The sequence below is a fragment of the Erpetoichthys calabaricus genome, chromosome 6 (assembly GCF_900747795.2).
Source record: "Erpetoichthys calabaricus chromosome 6, fErpCal1.3, whole genome shotgun sequence".
In the NCBI taxonomy this organism is placed as follows: Eukaryota; Metazoa; Chordata; class Cladistia; order Polypteriformes; family Polypteridae; genus Erpetoichthys; species Erpetoichthys calabaricus.
In genome coordinates, this window is record NC_041399.2 from 208,035,867 (window position 1) to 208,053,565 (window position 17,699).

At 43.4% G+C, this 17,699-nt stretch overlaps 1 protein-coding gene across 5 annotated transcripts in view; it reads right to left on the bottom strand.

The window, feature by feature from the left end:
* si:ch211-285f17.1 (sickle tail protein homolog) overlaps window positions 1-17,699 on the bottom strand; it is a 642,180-nt gene that overhangs the window by 12,690 nt on the left and 611,791 nt on the right. For 3 of the 5 annotated variants that reach the window (XM_051928956.1, XM_051928955.1, XM_051928954.1), the window contains 3 exons: window positions 16,716-16,923; window positions 14,283-14,443; window positions 9,412-9,561 (listed from right to left, as the gene is read on the bottom strand). In XM_051928956.1, the coding sequence (XP_051784916.1) occupies window positions 9,412-9,561; window positions 14,283-14,443; window positions 16,716-16,923 (519 nt within the window). Of the gene's footprint in view, window positions 1-5,401; window positions 5,522-9,411; window positions 9,562-14,282; window positions 14,444-16,715; window positions 16,924-17,699 lie in introns of all 5 variants that reach the window. The other 2 variants (XM_051928953.1, XM_051928952.1) reach the window with 1 other exon arrangement.

The window sequence follows — 17,699 nt, forward strand, 5'->3', positions numbered from 1 at the left end:
GTTTGAGTAGTGAGAAAAACGCTATGTAAAAAAGAATTATTATATTATTATAGAGCTTTCTGGTCAGGTCTGAAAACTTTACATTATCAAAAGCACCCTATCCCCCACTGTGAAGCATGGTAGTGGCAGCATCATGGGGTGGACATGCTTTGGACCTCACCTCTACCCTCGCCACCATGGGTAGCCCTAGCAGGAGTACATGACTCCCGTTGGCATCGCTCAGGGGATCATTGATCCTGCAGGACGACACGGCACAACACGTTAAAAGTGCTGACTGGTCTGGACTGAGCGGGTCAGACAATGACGGGCCACTTTGTGGAGATCTGTTTTCACTTGGATATTAAAGGGTCTTTTCATGTTGCTCAGTGTCAAAAAACATCAAATTAATTCCAAGTGTGGGGTGAACACTTCTCATGGTCAACATAACAAAACCCTGCAGCCCCTGTAAAAACAAACTTGAGGCCTCGGACGGCAGTAGAAAACTGCCCACCCGTCTTTAATAATTTGTTGTGGACACTGACATTGGTGCATCACAGCACTTGGTCCTCGGTCTGCGCTTCTTCACCGTGGACGCTGCATGTTCCCCACGTGTTCAGTTCCTTCGCTGCTCTGCATTTCCCCTACAGACGTGCAGTGAGGCTGACTGCGGACACAAAATGCCGTCCAAGTGGGACGGATGGGCATGGCCAGACAGAACTTGATATTGGTGGGGTCGACTCTAGCCAATCATAATAACTCTGTACTAAAGAATTTTGGGAGTTTTTCCTTGTCTTCTTAGAGAGTCAAGGCTGGGGGGCTGTCAAGAGGCAGGGCCTGTTAAAGCCCATTGCGGCACTTCCTGTGTGATGTTGGGCTAAACAAAAATAAACTGTATTGTATTGTATTGTAAAGAACGATAACTGAGCAGACAGCGCCACCTACAGGGCTACATGGTCGCTTGCAGGAAGTGCTTATTATTCGCTACAATTCTCTAACGGCTTAACCACATCAATGGCAACTTTCCAAACATTCAAAACTGTGGGAGGCAAAAATGTTAAAAAGCATAAAATTCTGATGAGCAGGCCGAGCAGCGCAATGAGCATGAAATAAAACACGAAAGAAAGGAATATGATGGCAGAACAGAGAAAGTTGCATTACTGTAAAAAAAACAAAAAAGCCAAGAGGCGGTAGGCAAGCATTCGGTTTTATTTTGTAAGGTTTTTTTTAGTCACAATGCTGTAAAGAAGAGCGAGGATGAGACCTAAGGGGGGCACAGACCTTCAGAAGGCAGGGGGGCAACCAAATAAATGGAGAATTAACAAAGAATCAAGATAGGTGGACATGATCTAAGACCCCAAAATGTCAATTACAAAGCTTAAAACATCAAGCAGAAGGAAAACACTTTTGACTCGTTTAGTGCTAACACACTGAAACCAAATATTAGAAGCACAAGGCATTCAAATTCAAGGGAAAAAAATTCCATTTGAGAAAAAATGGAAAAGGTGGACTTAGCATAAACAGGACAGAATTACATGCTATGCATTTAAAATCTGCACAAACACAATAAATCACAATGACGAAGAGTTAATACTAAAATCATGGAATGATAAACAGGTCAATACAATAAAATTAAAAATGCAGAATGCCAATTTAGGAAACGAGACAGTTGAATTACATGACATTAGCAGGACAGAAGCATTTACTTTCCTCTATACAGTTTGTATGTCACAACTACAACGACTCACATTTTTACACTAAATTGTAGCAAACCAAAGATAAAATTAATAACAAAGTATGTTAGGGAGACGGAAAATTCAGGATGACAGAGAAGAAATAAGGAATACGAAAGAGAGGAGAGTGTGAGTCGGTGCAGAGAAACCTACAAGTAGGAAATAGACACAGAATTACGTGGATTTCACACGGCGTTTCTAGTCAGCTGAAACCAAGTCTGCATAAATATCAGTAACTTACTGTATTCCCTTTTCTTGGATTTTTTTTTGTCCATTGGTAATTTCCAGCTGCCATATTTCTTCTACGGCATGAAGGTTAATTCTGCTTTTGTGAGCAACACTTTAGTTACAGCAAAAATGCATCCATTACTCGTATACTCTTATGACACAAGACCTTAACAAAGACTTCTTTCCGTTTTAATGACACTTGCAAAGCATCAGTAATGTGATTATTCATCTGTGCCAGAGGGCCTACTGAGATAACTTCACTTTGGAACGGCCAGTTGTGTTTTAAGGGTGACAAAGTGGAAAACCTCCCGGCGGTAACAGGGACTACTAAGGAGGTACTGAGTGATTTAGTAATTGTAGAGAGAGAAGAGCTGTGTGGATTAAACCGGCTGAAATCAAACAAATCACCAGGACCAGATAACACTTACCCTCGAGTTCTTAGGGAGGTTAGTGAGTACAGATAGAAACCTTTAACGCATATTTTTAGGAAGTGACTGTACACTGCAGAAATTTTGGGGGACAGGAAAATCAAGATGGAGTGAGACGTAAGACGGAGTGGTGGCTCTGAGGCTAGGGATATGCCCTGGCAATCGGAAGGTTGCCGGTTCGAATCCCGTAAATGCCAAAAGGTACTCTACTCTGTTGGGCCCTTCAGCAAGGCCCTTAACCTGCAATTGCTGAGCGCTTTGAGTAATGAGAAAAGCGCTATATAAATGCAAAGAATTATTATTATTATTATTAAATATTATCCCATCATATAAAAAGGGTGACAGGGCAGATCCAAGCAACTGTTGGCCAGTAAGTTTAACGTGGATCACAGGAAAAATAATGGAAGGAATTATTAAGGATAAGATTGAGTAACATGTGGTAAGAACTGAACAGTCAGCATGGGTTCGGATGAAGGAAGTCGTGTTTTACTGACATGCTGGAATTCTATGAGGAGGCAACAAAAGAATACGATCAAAGTGGATTTTCAGAAAGCATTTGATGAGGTGCCACATGAGAGGGTGGGCATCAAACTAAATGAAGTGGCAGTTCAGGGTGTGGAGTGTAAATGGGTGCAGAATTGTCTCAGACACAGGAAGTAGAGGGTAATGGGGTGAGGAACCTCATCAGAATGGGGTGTAATTAAGAGTGGTGTCCAGCAGGGGGCAGTGCTAGGGCCGCTGCTATTTTTAATATTTATAAACTAGACAAAGAGCCCGTTTCGACAACGTAAGATGAAACGGGCAAGAGTGGAATAGTAATAAACCACCACAAACCTGATATAGGTGTATTGAATGAATGCGTAATTAGGCCCGGAGCTGTAGTCGAAATCGCCTTTCAGGCCTCTACAGCTTTAATCAAAGTCGCCTTTCTCTTTGAATTTTTGCGGCCATAAATCCGCCACCTGCTGCGATGTTGGGGTTGGACGTCGGTCGAAGTCGCCTTTCTCTTTGAATTTTCGCGGCCGTAAATCCGCCGCCTGCCGCGGTTTTGGCCTCGTAAGGTTTTTCGGGCAGCTGCGCAGAAGGCGACTGCGCATTCGGCTTCAGACAGACATGAGTGAGTGAGTGAGTAGGCTCGCGAATTATATATAAGATGATATGAAAGGGAATATACATAACCAATTGGTGAAGTTTGCAGATTACACCAAAACAGGCGGACTTGCAGATAACGGAGAATCCGTCAAAACATCACAGAGGGACTCGGACGGCAGACAGATTTACGGATGATCAAATTTAATGTCAGTTTTACACATAGGAAGTAAAAATGTGAGGTTGGAACACACAATGGGAGGGCTGAAAATAGAGAGTCCACCTTAGGAGAAGGATTTAGAAGTCATAATGGACTCATCACGATCAACTGCCAGCCAGTGTTCAGAAGCCATCAAGAAGGGAAAACAGAATGTCAGGTTATATAGCGCCTTGATGTGTGGAGTACAAGTCACAGGAGGTTCTGCTGAAGCTTTATAACACACTGGTGAGGCCTCATTTGGCATCCTGTGTGCAGTTTTGGTCAACAAAATGGACATAGCAACACTAGAGAATGTCCAGAGAAGAGCAACTAGGCTGATTGCAGGGCTACAGGGGATGAGTTATGAGAAAAGATTAAAAGAGCTGAGCCTTAATAGTTTAAGCAAAAGAAGATGAAGAAGAGACCTGACTGAAGTGTTTAAAAAGATGAAGGGAATTAGTCCAGTGGATCGAGACGGTGACTTTAAAATGAGCTCAACAAGAACACGGGGACACAGTTGGAAACTTGTGAAGAGTAAATTTCGCACAAACATTAGGAAATTTTTCTTCACACGGAGAACCACAGACACGTGGAACAAGTGACCAAGTACTGTGGTGAACAGGAGAACTTTTGGGACTTTCAAAACTCAACTTGATATCATTTTAGATTAATTCAATGGATAGGACTGGTGCGCTTTGCTGGGCTGAATGGCCTGTTCTCGTCCAGATTATTCTAATGACAAAGCTTTATAACACACTGGTGAGGCCTCATCTGCAGTCCTGTGTGCAGTTTTGGTCTCCAGGCTACAAAAAGGACATAGCAGCACAAGAGAAGGTCCAGAGAAGAGCGACTAGGCTGAGTCCAGGGCATACAGGAGATGAGTTATGAGGAAAGATTGAAAGAGTTGAACCTGTTAACCATTTATTTTAATGTCAGTAAATGTAAAGTATTACACATAGCTGAATACACAATGGGAGGTCTGAAAACTGAGGGTCCACCTCATGAGAAGGATTTAAAAGTCGTAGTGGACTCGACAGTATCAACTGCCAGACTCTGTTCAGAAGCCATTAAGAAGGCTAACAGAATGTCAGGTTATATAGCGCCTTGACGTGTGGAGTACAAGTCACAGGAGGTTCTGCTCAGGCTTTATAACACACTGGTGAGGCCTCATCTGGAGTCCTGTGTGCAGTTTTTGGTCTCCAGGCTACAAAAAGGACATTGCAGAATATTGTTCTGCGAGTGAGATGTATTTCTCTTGATATTGTCTTCTTTAATATATGGCTTGTGAATCCTTCACATTCATACTTAAGTTTCCCAGGATATCAAATGCCATACTGCAATGCACAGAGGTCAGTAAGCACTTCACCGATGCTTTGTATGTGTCATGAACACCAGAAGAAGCCACATTTTCTACAGCTCTGTTCATCCTGACAGCACCGAGCATAAAAAGTCTCCATTAGCTGCAGTTAGGTGTTGGTGAGCCATGATGACACTTGATATGCTTGTGCTGAGAATCTTATAACAATAAGAATGGAAACTATGGATAAAGGAAAGAAGCCACCTTGCAGAGTTCATGTGTCAGTCTAATGCCACTTCTACAGACTTGATTGCAAAAACTGGAAGGGAGGAAAAAGAAAGTGTAGCAGCGTCGTGGAGGAAGTACAGCTGAGAGAGCAAATAAGTAGAAGGAGGAAAAGAAAGCAAGGAGAGCAGCGACGGCAAGTGGCACCACGGACGCACACTATTACCTTCTTTTCTTTGGGCGACATTAAGGCCGAGGGCCTTATCTCTTTCACTTGGGTTTCAACTCTTGGGTGCTCAACAATACTTTTTGTCCCTACATCCATAAAAGTACACTTCTGGAAAACCTAAGAAACCAAAATACACTTCAGGTTAGCATCTGGTGGTTAAGGTGGAACTGAGGACCACGACTGGCCACTTTATGGATGCCGACATCATCAGTCTCATGATCTCCAGGAAAACACACATACAGAGGAGCCCTAAGTCAGTCTGTTTGTTTAAATGTTTGAGTTTCTGACTGGTGAGAGGAGTGCATTTCAGATTCAATGTTGCATGACAATAAAAAAGTGACATCGACCAACAGGGTGAGTACTTTTTATAAGCTAATGACTTCATTTTTGTGTGGCCTCCAATCATTTTTATTTTGTTTAAGTTAAGCTCCCATTTTTTCAGAATGGACTTTCCACCTTCGTTAAATTAGTACTCTTGTAAGACGGCATGCGGTCCACTAACACACAGAGGTGAGAATCGTGTCCCACGGCCGCCAACACCTATGAGGCGCACCTTGGAGCTAAGAACTGAATTTCTGGTTAAAATGTAAAGAATATGAAATAAATATAAAGAGAACTTCAATGAATGGACCACACATCTTATGCGCATTATGAAACAATTTTACCGAGCACAGCAGCATCACACGTCACATTCTATAATCGCACGCTTATCAACTTTGAAGTACGAGGCATTCTATCCAGCACGTCAAATTTGCATGATTTCCTTATCCATATTTACTTTTTTTTGTTAGATTTAAAAATCAAATCCTTTACTCTCTCAGTTTACACAGTGTCATGAATGCACGGAGGAGAATCTCCTCCTGGGCTCGATCGAGGTATGTGATAACCCGCCGGGGCGAGAGGGGGCGCTGTCACTAACATTCTCTTCTCCTCTCCATTGATTTACTCTCGTATTTTTGTCTCTCTCTCACTTCCCTGCAGCATTTCAAGGCCAATGTGGCATCAAAGATTAGGGTCTAACACCCTTGACCCCTCTCGGCCCCTCAACCAATCCCCTTTCTGGCCCCGCCTTTCTTCTATTACTCAATGTTTGACGCAGTCTGACAGGACATGCCTTGTGCTTTTACAACTTTGGACCCCGGGCTGACCTCACACACCCCTCTTAATCGGCTCTAACTGGCAAGCCAAGCAGCTCAACTCATCTTATGAAACACAAAGTACACTTAACCCTAAACGTTCCTGTGCCCTTCTAGCATGGGCTTTTCTCACTATTCTATTAGGTGTTTAATCAAGACCTGCATAAGAGAGTGCAAACACACAACACACAGTCCAGAACAGTCGTCTATCCCCATATCATAGCTACAACAACTACAGTTCAAGGCTTTATCAGGTGTATTCAGGTACCTGCTGCCGATATCATGTCTGTCTGCACAAAACAATTCGGCTCACAGGGAACTGATTTTATGGAAGCTGGGAATATCAACCGTGCTGATCAGCGAAATTTGCCAAAGCGTTTTTTCTTAGCGAATATGTGGCCTTGCTTGTTAAATATTTTCTTGGAAAATTCGCCCTGCAGATGGCTTAAGACTCAGGGGTGCCCAACTCCAGTCCTGGAGGGCCGCAGTCGCTGCAGGTTTTCATTCTAACCCTTTTCTTAATGAGTGACCTGTTTTTGCTGCTAATTAACTTCTTTTGAATTCATTTTATTTGACTTGCTCTTGAAGACTCAAGACCCCTCAACTGTTTCTTTTTCCTTAATTAGCAGTCAAACAATAGTAAGATACAAAATAAGCCAAAACAGGACCAGCAAACTGTGACCATCATACAATATCTGAAAATAATGAAAGGTGACGGTCTCAGGAATGCTAATCTGCTCTTAGAAAAGAGAAAATCCACAATTTCGGAAATGTCTGCTATTGCACAACGAGGGCAGCAACAAGCAATAGAGTTAAAAAACGGGTTTAATTAACGACAAGACTCAGCGCCTCATTAAGCAGCTGGTTGGAGTGAAATTGGTTGGAGTTTGAGGCCCTGACTTAGTTGGTCTTCTGTTGGCTCCCTCACGTCACATTTCACTTCTGTTTGGGTGTCATTTAAGGAAAGAAATGAAGCAATTCTGGGGAACGATGAAGACATTCAGGGAAACATTTCTTAATAACCAAGTCAATTATAATATTCAAAAGAAGTTAATTAGCAGCAAAAACAGATCACTAATTAAAGGGTTAAGAGTGAAAACCTGCTGCCACTGCGGCCCTCCAGGACTGGAGTTGGGCACCCCTGTAACGGCTTAGGTGAACAGTTTTTTTTGTTCTCCGTGCCTCATGATGCTTTGCGAGGCCAGCATGACATCACAGAACTTTCATGGCAGCCTACTGTAAGATCATTGTGGAGCCGCTTCAGGTGTGTGTGACGTCCCCACCCGATCAGTGTGTGTGCATTAAAAAAAAAACTGCACTATTTTTGTTTGAGGGGTACATTAGGGGTACAGCTTGAATAGACAAGAATGCAAATACCACACAGTTGGAGCTGTGCCATGTTGGCACCAAAGTATTCCAACAGACTCGAAGCTGGAATTGAAGCAAAAGCTTCACAAAGTACTGACATGTCGATCCTTTATCAATTCATTTTTTATTTAATTATTATTATTGTTCCAAACTATTGCTTATATATCTTTGACTTGGATGTTATAGGTTGTTGCATTGAGAAAATACAATAAATCTGAAAAAAAATATTTGTGTCTGTTTTCATTTTAGGCTGTAAAGCAGCAAAATATTTCAATATTTTCAAATGGGGGAAATTTGTGATAAGTGGTCCATGGCTTAGAGCAGGTTTATAAATAATCACGTTCTGAGAGCCTGCAGACGGGCTCAAAATGGCGCTGCTCCGGGAGTGGATTCTGGTGCTTGGCTGATCGCGCAGTCACGCGCACACACGAGCGGATCAGTCAGGTGCCTCATTCACAGCTTGGAGTGGGCAGAGGGTCACGTCTGCGCCCAATCAAGCCAATATAAGAGGAGCCTGCATGGCTGAGAGGGACAGAGAGAGAGAGAGAGGGTGTACAATGAAGAAAGTAAAGAACAAAAGGAAGGGAATTGGAGGTTAAAAGGGGAAAAAGATTATGGAGACGGTAGGATCGGGAGCCACCAGGGGGCGGAGGAAAGGAGGCAAGCAACCGGGAGGACAGCCAATAGGAGAAGAGTATGGCCTGTACTTAAGGGGGTCGAAGAAGGTCACTCCAACTGAACATTTCCTGGAGTGACCCGATGCTCGGTCCCACATAAGGACAAAGAGAGGTAGCGGATGCTCAAGGAGCGAGGGGAGGCTCGGAGGGGCACACTGCTGTCACCCCAAACCGGTGCTTATTGGAAGGATGTCACCTTTGGCTGCAGGATCCCATTTGGGGTAGGCAGATGGGATGTCAGTTTTAGAAAGAATGAGGATTTTAACCTCATTTTATAAAGGATATTTATTTATGGATTGTTTTAACCTCCACCATCACAAGTGTTTTTCCATGGGTATCTTCATTGGATTATTTATTTATTTAATTATGCAAGGCAGATTGCACTGCACTGCGTTTGTTTTCAGACACTTTTACCGACACATTTACCCCTACCCCTTGCTGTAAGTGTCCTCATTTGCCCCACCGGCTCATCTCAGTCTATGACTATTGACGGTTTTGGGTTGGAGAGACCCCCAGGAGCAACAAGGGGGCTGACCCAGACTGTCACAGGATTCGTTTCTATAGCCACTGTTTATAGTATACCCCCATGCCACGGCAAAATCAGCCCCAGGTACAAGTGTATTGTGGCTGCGTCTCCTTCCAAGGCTGGTGAGTGGAAGGATAAGAAAATAAACGAATTGGAGTGGAACAGATGTGTGCCTCCTGACTCTTGTAAATTGTGAACCACTTACTCCCCACTACGATCCCACCACACAGGCTACATGTGAAATCTCATGCACTGCTTTCCGAGGTGTAAAATGAGTTCAGAAGATCAGGGACTAATTACCTGCAGCTCTGCCATGATCTTGTCACCATCATCATCCTCCTCTTCCTGAACAGCAGAGGCCACAACACGGGGCGCCACGTGTTGTGTGGCTTTAGTCTCACATGACGTTTGAGACGACTGGACGTTGGCCACTTCCTCCTGCGTCTCTTTCTGGTGACAAAACAAAGAGCAGCATTTCTGTAGGTGAACAAGAAGAGAACTCAATACTCGCTAATCACTGCAGTGGGGCGCCATGTGGAATGTCAAGTGTGGATCTCAGGTTGGTTAACTGGCAGGAGACAAAGAGTACAGATAAGAGGAGAATGGAGTGGGGTCATTAGTGGGGGTCTGTCCTTGGTCTTTTACTTTTTCTGGTTTATATTAATGGCTTCGATTTCATTGTAGTTAGTAGCTTCTGTGAAATATACCAAACTTGGAGGAATGGCAGACACCAAAGATGCAGTCAAAATAATTCAGGAAGACTTGGATAAGCTTCAAAGCTGGGCAAACCTGGAAAATGCAGTTTAATGCAAATGAAAAGTGCAAAGTGCCGGGGGGGAGGTAAAAAGAACGTCAATTATAAATACAAGATGGGGGACCCCGTCCTAAAGGAAGAAACCTCTGAAAAAGATTTAGGGTTTCACATTGGCACAATATTTTAACCCTCTAAACAGCGCACAGAAACAATTAAACATGTTAGCCCACATCATAAATTATAATCTATCTTTTTTTTCTCCCAACGATTCCAAAATGTGTGATTTGTGTTTACAGAACTTAAAATTTTGATCATAAAAAGTCTTGGCAAGAGCAGATCCAGCTCAGCGCCAGTCACACAAGGAGTCCCTCAAGGCTCTGTCCTCGGTCCTCTGCTTTTCTGTATTTACATGCTTCCCCTTGGCCATATTATCCGTAGCTATGGACTGGGTTATCATTTTTATGCAGATGGTACTCAACTCTATTTCAATGTTAAAAGTGGAACTTCATCAGAGCTTTCTCAGCTCACAACCTGCCTTCGTGAAATTAAAACCTGGATGGAGCAGAACTCTTTAAAATTAAATTGCAATAAAACTGAACTCCTGCAAATTGGGACTAAAATGCAACTTAATAAAATGAGCTCCTTCCCAGTCCATCTTGGCGGTGATCTCAACAGACCTGCCTCTACTGTAAAGAATCTTACTCGAACCAGCAGCCTCGAGCACATCACACCCATCCTGCTCCGTCTTCACTGGCTCCCTGTGTCTTACAGAATCGAATATAAAATCCTACTAATAACCTACAAAGCCTTAAATAACCTCGCGCCAAACTACATCAGTGACCTTCTCCATCACTATGTGCCTGCCCGCCCACTAAGGTCCTCTGATTCTGGCAATCTTGTTGTGCCCCTCACTAATCTACACTCCATGGGTGACAGGGCCTTCAGCTGTATAGCGCCCAGACTCTGGAATGACCTACCGAAATTAATCAGGTCAGCTGACTCCATGAATTCTTTTAAAAAACAACTCAAAACTCATCTGTTCAGGAAGGCTTTTAGCTCTACTTGACTTTATTACCCTTCTCTCAGTTTACTTCTCTGTCGAGATGCTAATGTAACCTGTGTGTGTGTGCGAGACCATCAATTATGTTATCTGTTTCTTTTTTTATCAGAATTCACTGTCTTAATCTTCTTTATTTATTTATCTGGTTTGTACAATGCTATATACTGTATATGCTGCCGTTCTTTATTATATTCTGTAAGTGCCTTGAGCATGGGAAAGGCGCTATATAAATAAAATGTATTATTATTATTAAGAAGTGTTGAATATAAATTGAGGGACGTTATACTCAGACTAAATAATGCACTAGTGAGGCCACATCTGGAGTGTTGTGTGCAGTTCTGGTCTCCACACTACAAGACAGACATAATAGTACTTGAAGCTATGCAGAGGAGAACAGCCAAGTGCATCATGGGAATTAAGGTCCTGTCCTATTGTGACAGACTCAGAGAAGTAAGCCTGTTTAGTCTCGAGCAGAGAAGACCACGTGGGGACCTAATCCAGATCTTCAAAATCCTCAAAGGCTTTCATAAAGAAGATCCAGTAGAGTTCTTTCAACTAAATGGTGAATCGAGTACTTGAGGACATCAGTGGACATTAGGAGGAGTAAAGCACTTCTTAATGCAAAGGGTCATGGGAGTCTGCAACAAACTACCGAGACATGGAGTTGAAGCAGAACCCTTAGCAAGTATCTGGAGGAGATACTGGAACGACTTCGTGATTAGCTAAATAAACACGCTGATGGACCTTCAGATTTCTTATGTTCTTATGTCATACGCATACAAGTGGGAGATAGGTTAAGGGCTCTGGTGATGGTAGTTATCTGCCGAACCAGGAGTTGGCGCTGTGGACTAATGCTGCCACTGACGTCACTTTCGTTGTCTGACATCCTAGACCCATCCTTTCCTGCCGAGTCACCATATAACCCTGACCTGGCCATACTGTAGTTACTTCACCTCTGAGCTCCTGTCTGTAAAAACATTTCTGCAACTTGCTGCGTGTTTAGTCATTTTCTTTTTTACTTTCTCGTTTACGAAGTACTGAGAATATATTGTAATCGTCCAAAAATTCAATGTCGAGATTTTGATGACTTTCTAGTATACAAAGTACTGTATTGGGAGAGTACTGGAATCCTCCAAAAAGTCCATTTCAAGATTTTGATGAATCTTGATGTTTTAGACCTCCCAAGTCCGAAAATACCATTTTTGGAATTATGATTGTGTGTCTGTCTGCACTCCCGATATCTATGCAAAAGAACGACGATCCAAGTCTTTAGTGTCCTGGTGCTTCCTGTCTTGCTATATGGTTGCGAGACATGGGCGCTGTCCAGTGACCTGAGACGAAGAATGGACTCCTTTGGTACTGTTGGTTTGACTTTGTCTCGAATGAGCGGTTGCTCATTGAGTCCCGAATGAGGCACATTACCTGCATTATGAGGGAGCGTCAGTTACGGCACTACAGCCATGTGGTGTGTTTCCCTGAGGGTGATCCGGCTCGTAAGATCCTAATTTGTTGGGGACCCGAGTGGCTGGACCAGGCCAAGGGGTCGTCCATGTAACATCTGGCTGCAGCAGATAGAGGGTCTGTTCCGGAAGGTGGGACTGGACTGTGTGTCTGCCTGGCGGGTTGCCAACCGGGATCCTGAGTTGTTTCGTCATGTAGTGGGTGCGGCAATACACTGTACCAGTGCATGCTCCCTGACTTGACTTGACTTGTCTGTGTGTGTAAACACGATATCTTGAGTACACTTTCATTCAGGTCAACCAAATGTTGCATACAAGTATTTAGTACAAAACATAGATTTCTATCAACTTTTGGGCCATTTTTGCTAAGTAGAAGTGGTACGTTACCTTTTATTCAGGCAGCTGCAGAGTCCGATTTATTCAACTGTACTTCTTTAATAATTGTTCAATATATTATTAATTTGATTTGATTTGTTGTTGATGGTTCTTTAATGTACATCTCTCTATTATATAAAAATCCTGGGATGAGACAAGACTTTTTCAAGAGATTCTTTCAAGTCCCGCGAGATGAGACGTTGGCCATGAGATGTTTTGAAGTCCCGCCCTCCCCTCAATCGTATTCACCCACGCCCGCGGTCCTCTCACCTCTCATTTGTGTAAATGCTTTTGTCAGACACATTTTCTGCTCTCTCAGCTCTTATAAATTTTTACGTTTTCCTCACTTTAAGTTCCCATTTAAAGATGACGTATTATGTCCAAATATTGATGAATTTCATCATGAAGGGTTACCAACAGAAGAAACGAATACGCAGGCAATCCTAGCACCGAGAAACGATGAAGACAAACGAATGTCAAAAATGTCGATCGGTTACACGGCAAATTGGCTAAATGTGTATCAATAGACTCGGCTGAAACAGTTGGTGGTGATGGTGTGGAAGATGAAAACATCAACTTACAATATCACAAAGAATATCTACAACCGTTAACACCGTCTGGTCTCCCATCACATGAATTACTGTAGAAAGAAGGATGTATCCAAGAAAGGTAATGTAGTACATCTTCAGGGGATAACATTAGACACCAAAGGAGATCTTGATATGCCATTTCATATTAAAACTTTTACAGTTTCCCGTTAGAATAGCTTTTGGTACGACAATTAACAAATCACAGGGACAAACATTCGAAAAAGTCGGTTTATTTATTAGACAGAAACAAACGAAATTCTCTCAAGGGCAGTTGCGCTGTCACGATGAAAGTCCAAACACAGAATCAAAATTCAACGTGGTATTGACGAAAATTTAATTCAAAAAATAGTTTTTACCTAAGTTTAACAGTAAAAGTGTAAAACTCTGTATAACTTAAAAAGTATTTGGGTGTTAATTTCAAAGTCAAACAGAACGAAATTGTATTACGCAACGAATACCTTTAACGCGACATGCAACATAATTTGCTTTCAAATTATTACGTTTTACTATTTTTTACTATGGTTAATTACTCGCTGTAATGTAAAGTAGTTAGTTATGCATATGTAACAAGTCCCATGAAAATTAAAATCTATTTAAATTGTACCCATAGGAAAGTGGCAGAACCACAAAGAGGCTAGCATGTAGCGCCTGCCCGGGGATTTGAGAGCGAAGAGAGCAGGGGGCAAAGCCTCCTAGTAATATAAAAATATAATCATTGTCTTTTGCTTTACTCCTCAAATATCCATCCCCATATCTGAGTTTACAAGAAAGTCAAGGAGAGACCACTCCAGATTTTTTGCAGTTACACGAGGTCACCAACTCACGACTCTTTGAAGTTGTTGTGTCCCCTCTTTACAGGACATTCAATTAAGAATTTTGTATAAACACTGCTTTCTAGGAATAGTGATGGATGTCATGGCTCTGATCCATACCTGTATAGTGACACTCTCCTTCTTTGCAGTGAAGATGACCTCTCCTGACCGACCTGTGGTCAAGCCTGAGCCTGGGGGATAACTTCGACGTGGTGGTGGTGGAGGTGGGCATTTCACAGCTTTTTCCTCCACTGGGGATGCGAGTGGAACGTCCTCTGATGCTGACAAGTGAAACAGAGAAGAAAAGTCATTTAAGCATAAAGCTGTAGTGTGAGCCATGAGCCTCAAAAAGAGGCCTGTTGAGAGTGGAAAAACAGAAGGCCTCCTCAGAGCTGTTTGCAGTTTGGCCTAGGGGTGATGTCTTCTTCTTTTGGCTGCTCCTGTTAGGGGGTCACCACAATGGATTATCTGTTTCCGTATCTTCCTGTCCTCTGCATTACCTGCATTACCTGCATACCTCCCACCACATCCATAAACCTTCTCTTAGGCCTTCCTCTTCTCCTCTTACCTGGCAGCTCTATCCTTAGCACCCTTCTCCCAATATACCCAGCATGTCTCCTCTGCACATGTCCAAACCAACCCAATCTCACCCCATAATGAACTAGGGCAGTCCCACTAACTCCATTACAACGCACCTCCTAAACTGCTTGTTGTTACGTTATCAGCACGTTCATCTCAGTAAAGGTGACTGATCACAGTCTGGTGGTGGGTGTCCTACTAGTTAGACTCCCAAAATCACAAAGCATGGAAAACCAAGCTCTGAGTGATTTCCTGGAAGATCCTGATTTCTCAGTCCCATTAGCTCTAAACTAAATGGCTCCTGATGTACGGTGAAAGATTTCAGACAGAGAAAAGGATTAAGACCCCCGCCACGTGGACCACACTGAATATTCAGTTAAATCAGTCATGAGGAAATGGAAAGAGAATAACACAGCAGTAAATCTGCTAGAGCGGGTTGTTCACACAAACTGAAGAAGACAAGTGAGGAAGGCCACTGAGAGACCTCTGAGGACTATGAAGGAGTTATACGCGGCAGTGGGTGAGACAACAGCTGCGCTCATGTGCTTCAGCAGTCAGGGGCTTATGGGAAAGGGGCAGAGAGAAATCCACTGTCAAAAAAAAAATGCATGTAACATCTTGGCTAGAATTTGACAGGAGGCACAATGGAGACTCTGAAGTCAGCTGAAAGAAGGTTCTACGGTCTGATGTGACCAAAAATTAAGCTTCTCGACTATCTGACTAAATGTCATGTCTGACATGAGCCATAACTGCATGCTATCAAAAACACATCATCCCCACAGTGAAGCACGGTGATTGCAGGATCAGGCTGTGGAGATGCTTCTCTGCAGTAGGCTCTGAAAAGAATTGAGAGCTGTGGACACCAGAAGGCGCTCCAGCCGCCCAAACCCTGACACAAGTTTGCCACACAGCACATATTTATTCACATGGGAAACGCCTTTTGCTTGTTCCCCACAACACTGCACAGTTCCCAAGCACGGGGGTACAATGGAAAACAGTCTTTTCTTTCCTTCCTTCTTCTTTCTGGTTCCACTTCCACTCCTCCTCTGGCAAGCTTTGTCCTCTTCCACCCTACTCTGGCTCTACTTTATGGTGGTCCTGGATGTGCTCCTGGTGGCTCGTTAGCCAGATCTGGAATCACTCCCAAGTGAGGTGGGAGCTCAACGTAGGGCTCTGCAGTTCCCCCTGGAGGCCCCCACTGAACCCAACTCCCAGCATGCCCGGCAGAAATCCATGGTGCCACAGCTGCCCGGGAGGGCTGCCCTCTAGTGTCCCGGGGGAGGTAATGCCTTGTGGATGGTCTTTCCATCCAGCTGGCATCCTGGCTGGGTAATAATGGCTGTGGTCCCCCATCACAAAGCAAAATACAAAGAAGTCCTGGAGGAAAACCTGCACCAGCAAGGTAACGACCCCCAAAGCCAAAGTTACAGAGGAATGGCATAAGAAAAACAATGTTAACGTCCTGAAGTGTCTGAGTCAGATTATTGTGTCCGTATTTGTCAAGTGTCTCAGAGTAGGAAAAGAGTCCTAACTGGCACTAATATCACAGTGTGATGCAAACGTGGTCCTACTCTTGGGAGTTTAGTGATAGCCTTTTATCAGTTTTCCTAATTTAGTGTACTACTGATAACCTCGCCAGGAATTAGGAGACGGCGTGATTTGTCCTAACTCACTAGGAGCTGTCAGAAGATGGCGTTGAGGCAGAGATCCCAGGAAATCACACACATCCCAGGAAACGCAGAATGTTTTGGAAACCCCAGACAACAATGACCTCGTAAAAAGACAAGAGATGGAACAATAGTCATAACATCTCTTGTGTGGACCACACATGTGAGGAGCAGGATAAGTTTTCTCTTTCCACATCTTACAGAATAAAACTAGAACTTCTGGTAAAAAAAAACATCAAGAGCCAAAGTGGAGGGCGACTTTCAGCAAATGTCCCCAAAGATGGATGAACTGATCAGAATATCCTACCTGGAAACTCTTCTTTCCTGTCAGTGACGTCTCCATTATTGGAAGCGGGCATCTGAGGTGGAGGTTGGACAGTTGCCTCGGCCATCACTTCCAGACTGGGGATTCCCTTCATCATGTTGGCCTGGGCCTCCTGAAGGAGTTTTTCAAACTCTTTTCCGTCATATTGACCCATATTCTGGCGTTTTTCTTCCCACTCCTTTTCCGCGGCCTGCAAAACAAAACATCAGTCATAATAAAGTCAGCCATGTGGACCTGCTCTCTGGCATTCCCTGGGCAGAGATGGCTGACACCATCCTCTCAGCTGGGCAACCTTCCATTAAACAAGCCACCCTCATTAAGGGTCAGTTTCAAATATTCAGTGTACCTCTACTTTCAGAAACCTGCAGACGTATGGCTGCTGGGCACCCAGGCCTGGTGGTCTATAAAGTCTTTAATTTGTCTTGAACTTGTTAAAGCTTGGATCACCTTCTTCTGAGTATGATCTCAATGAGGCCACAGCAAATCCAAATGGCAGGTTCAAAGTGTACCAAGATGAAGGAGGAATACGCACTATGCTCAAAATCATCTGAAAACATCTCTATGTGACACTCTGCACAAAGTATGGCTCCATAAAACCCTGTTTGGATGTAACCTACGCAGGCCTCACTCTTGCCCAAGCCATTGGTGGCGACAAGACATTCACGGTATCCTAGACTTTCCTGCCTCATGCCAGATTCCACCTTCTTTTTGGTCTTGAGTCGGAAAAGGCTACATAGACACCTAGTTGGGTTCTTCAGAATTCTCAAAAACATGGATAAAAGAATCACGAGGGGATATAATCTACCTCGAGTCTCTTCCAGCAGCTCATCATCAGTAGATCCCCCAAGCTTGTATGAAGTTCACAAGCTTACCAACTAACTTTATTACATGATCAAGCTGCAACAAAAACTTGCACCGGGCTTCTTGGTGGATTATGCAGTGTAGGAAAATGACATCCAACTCAGG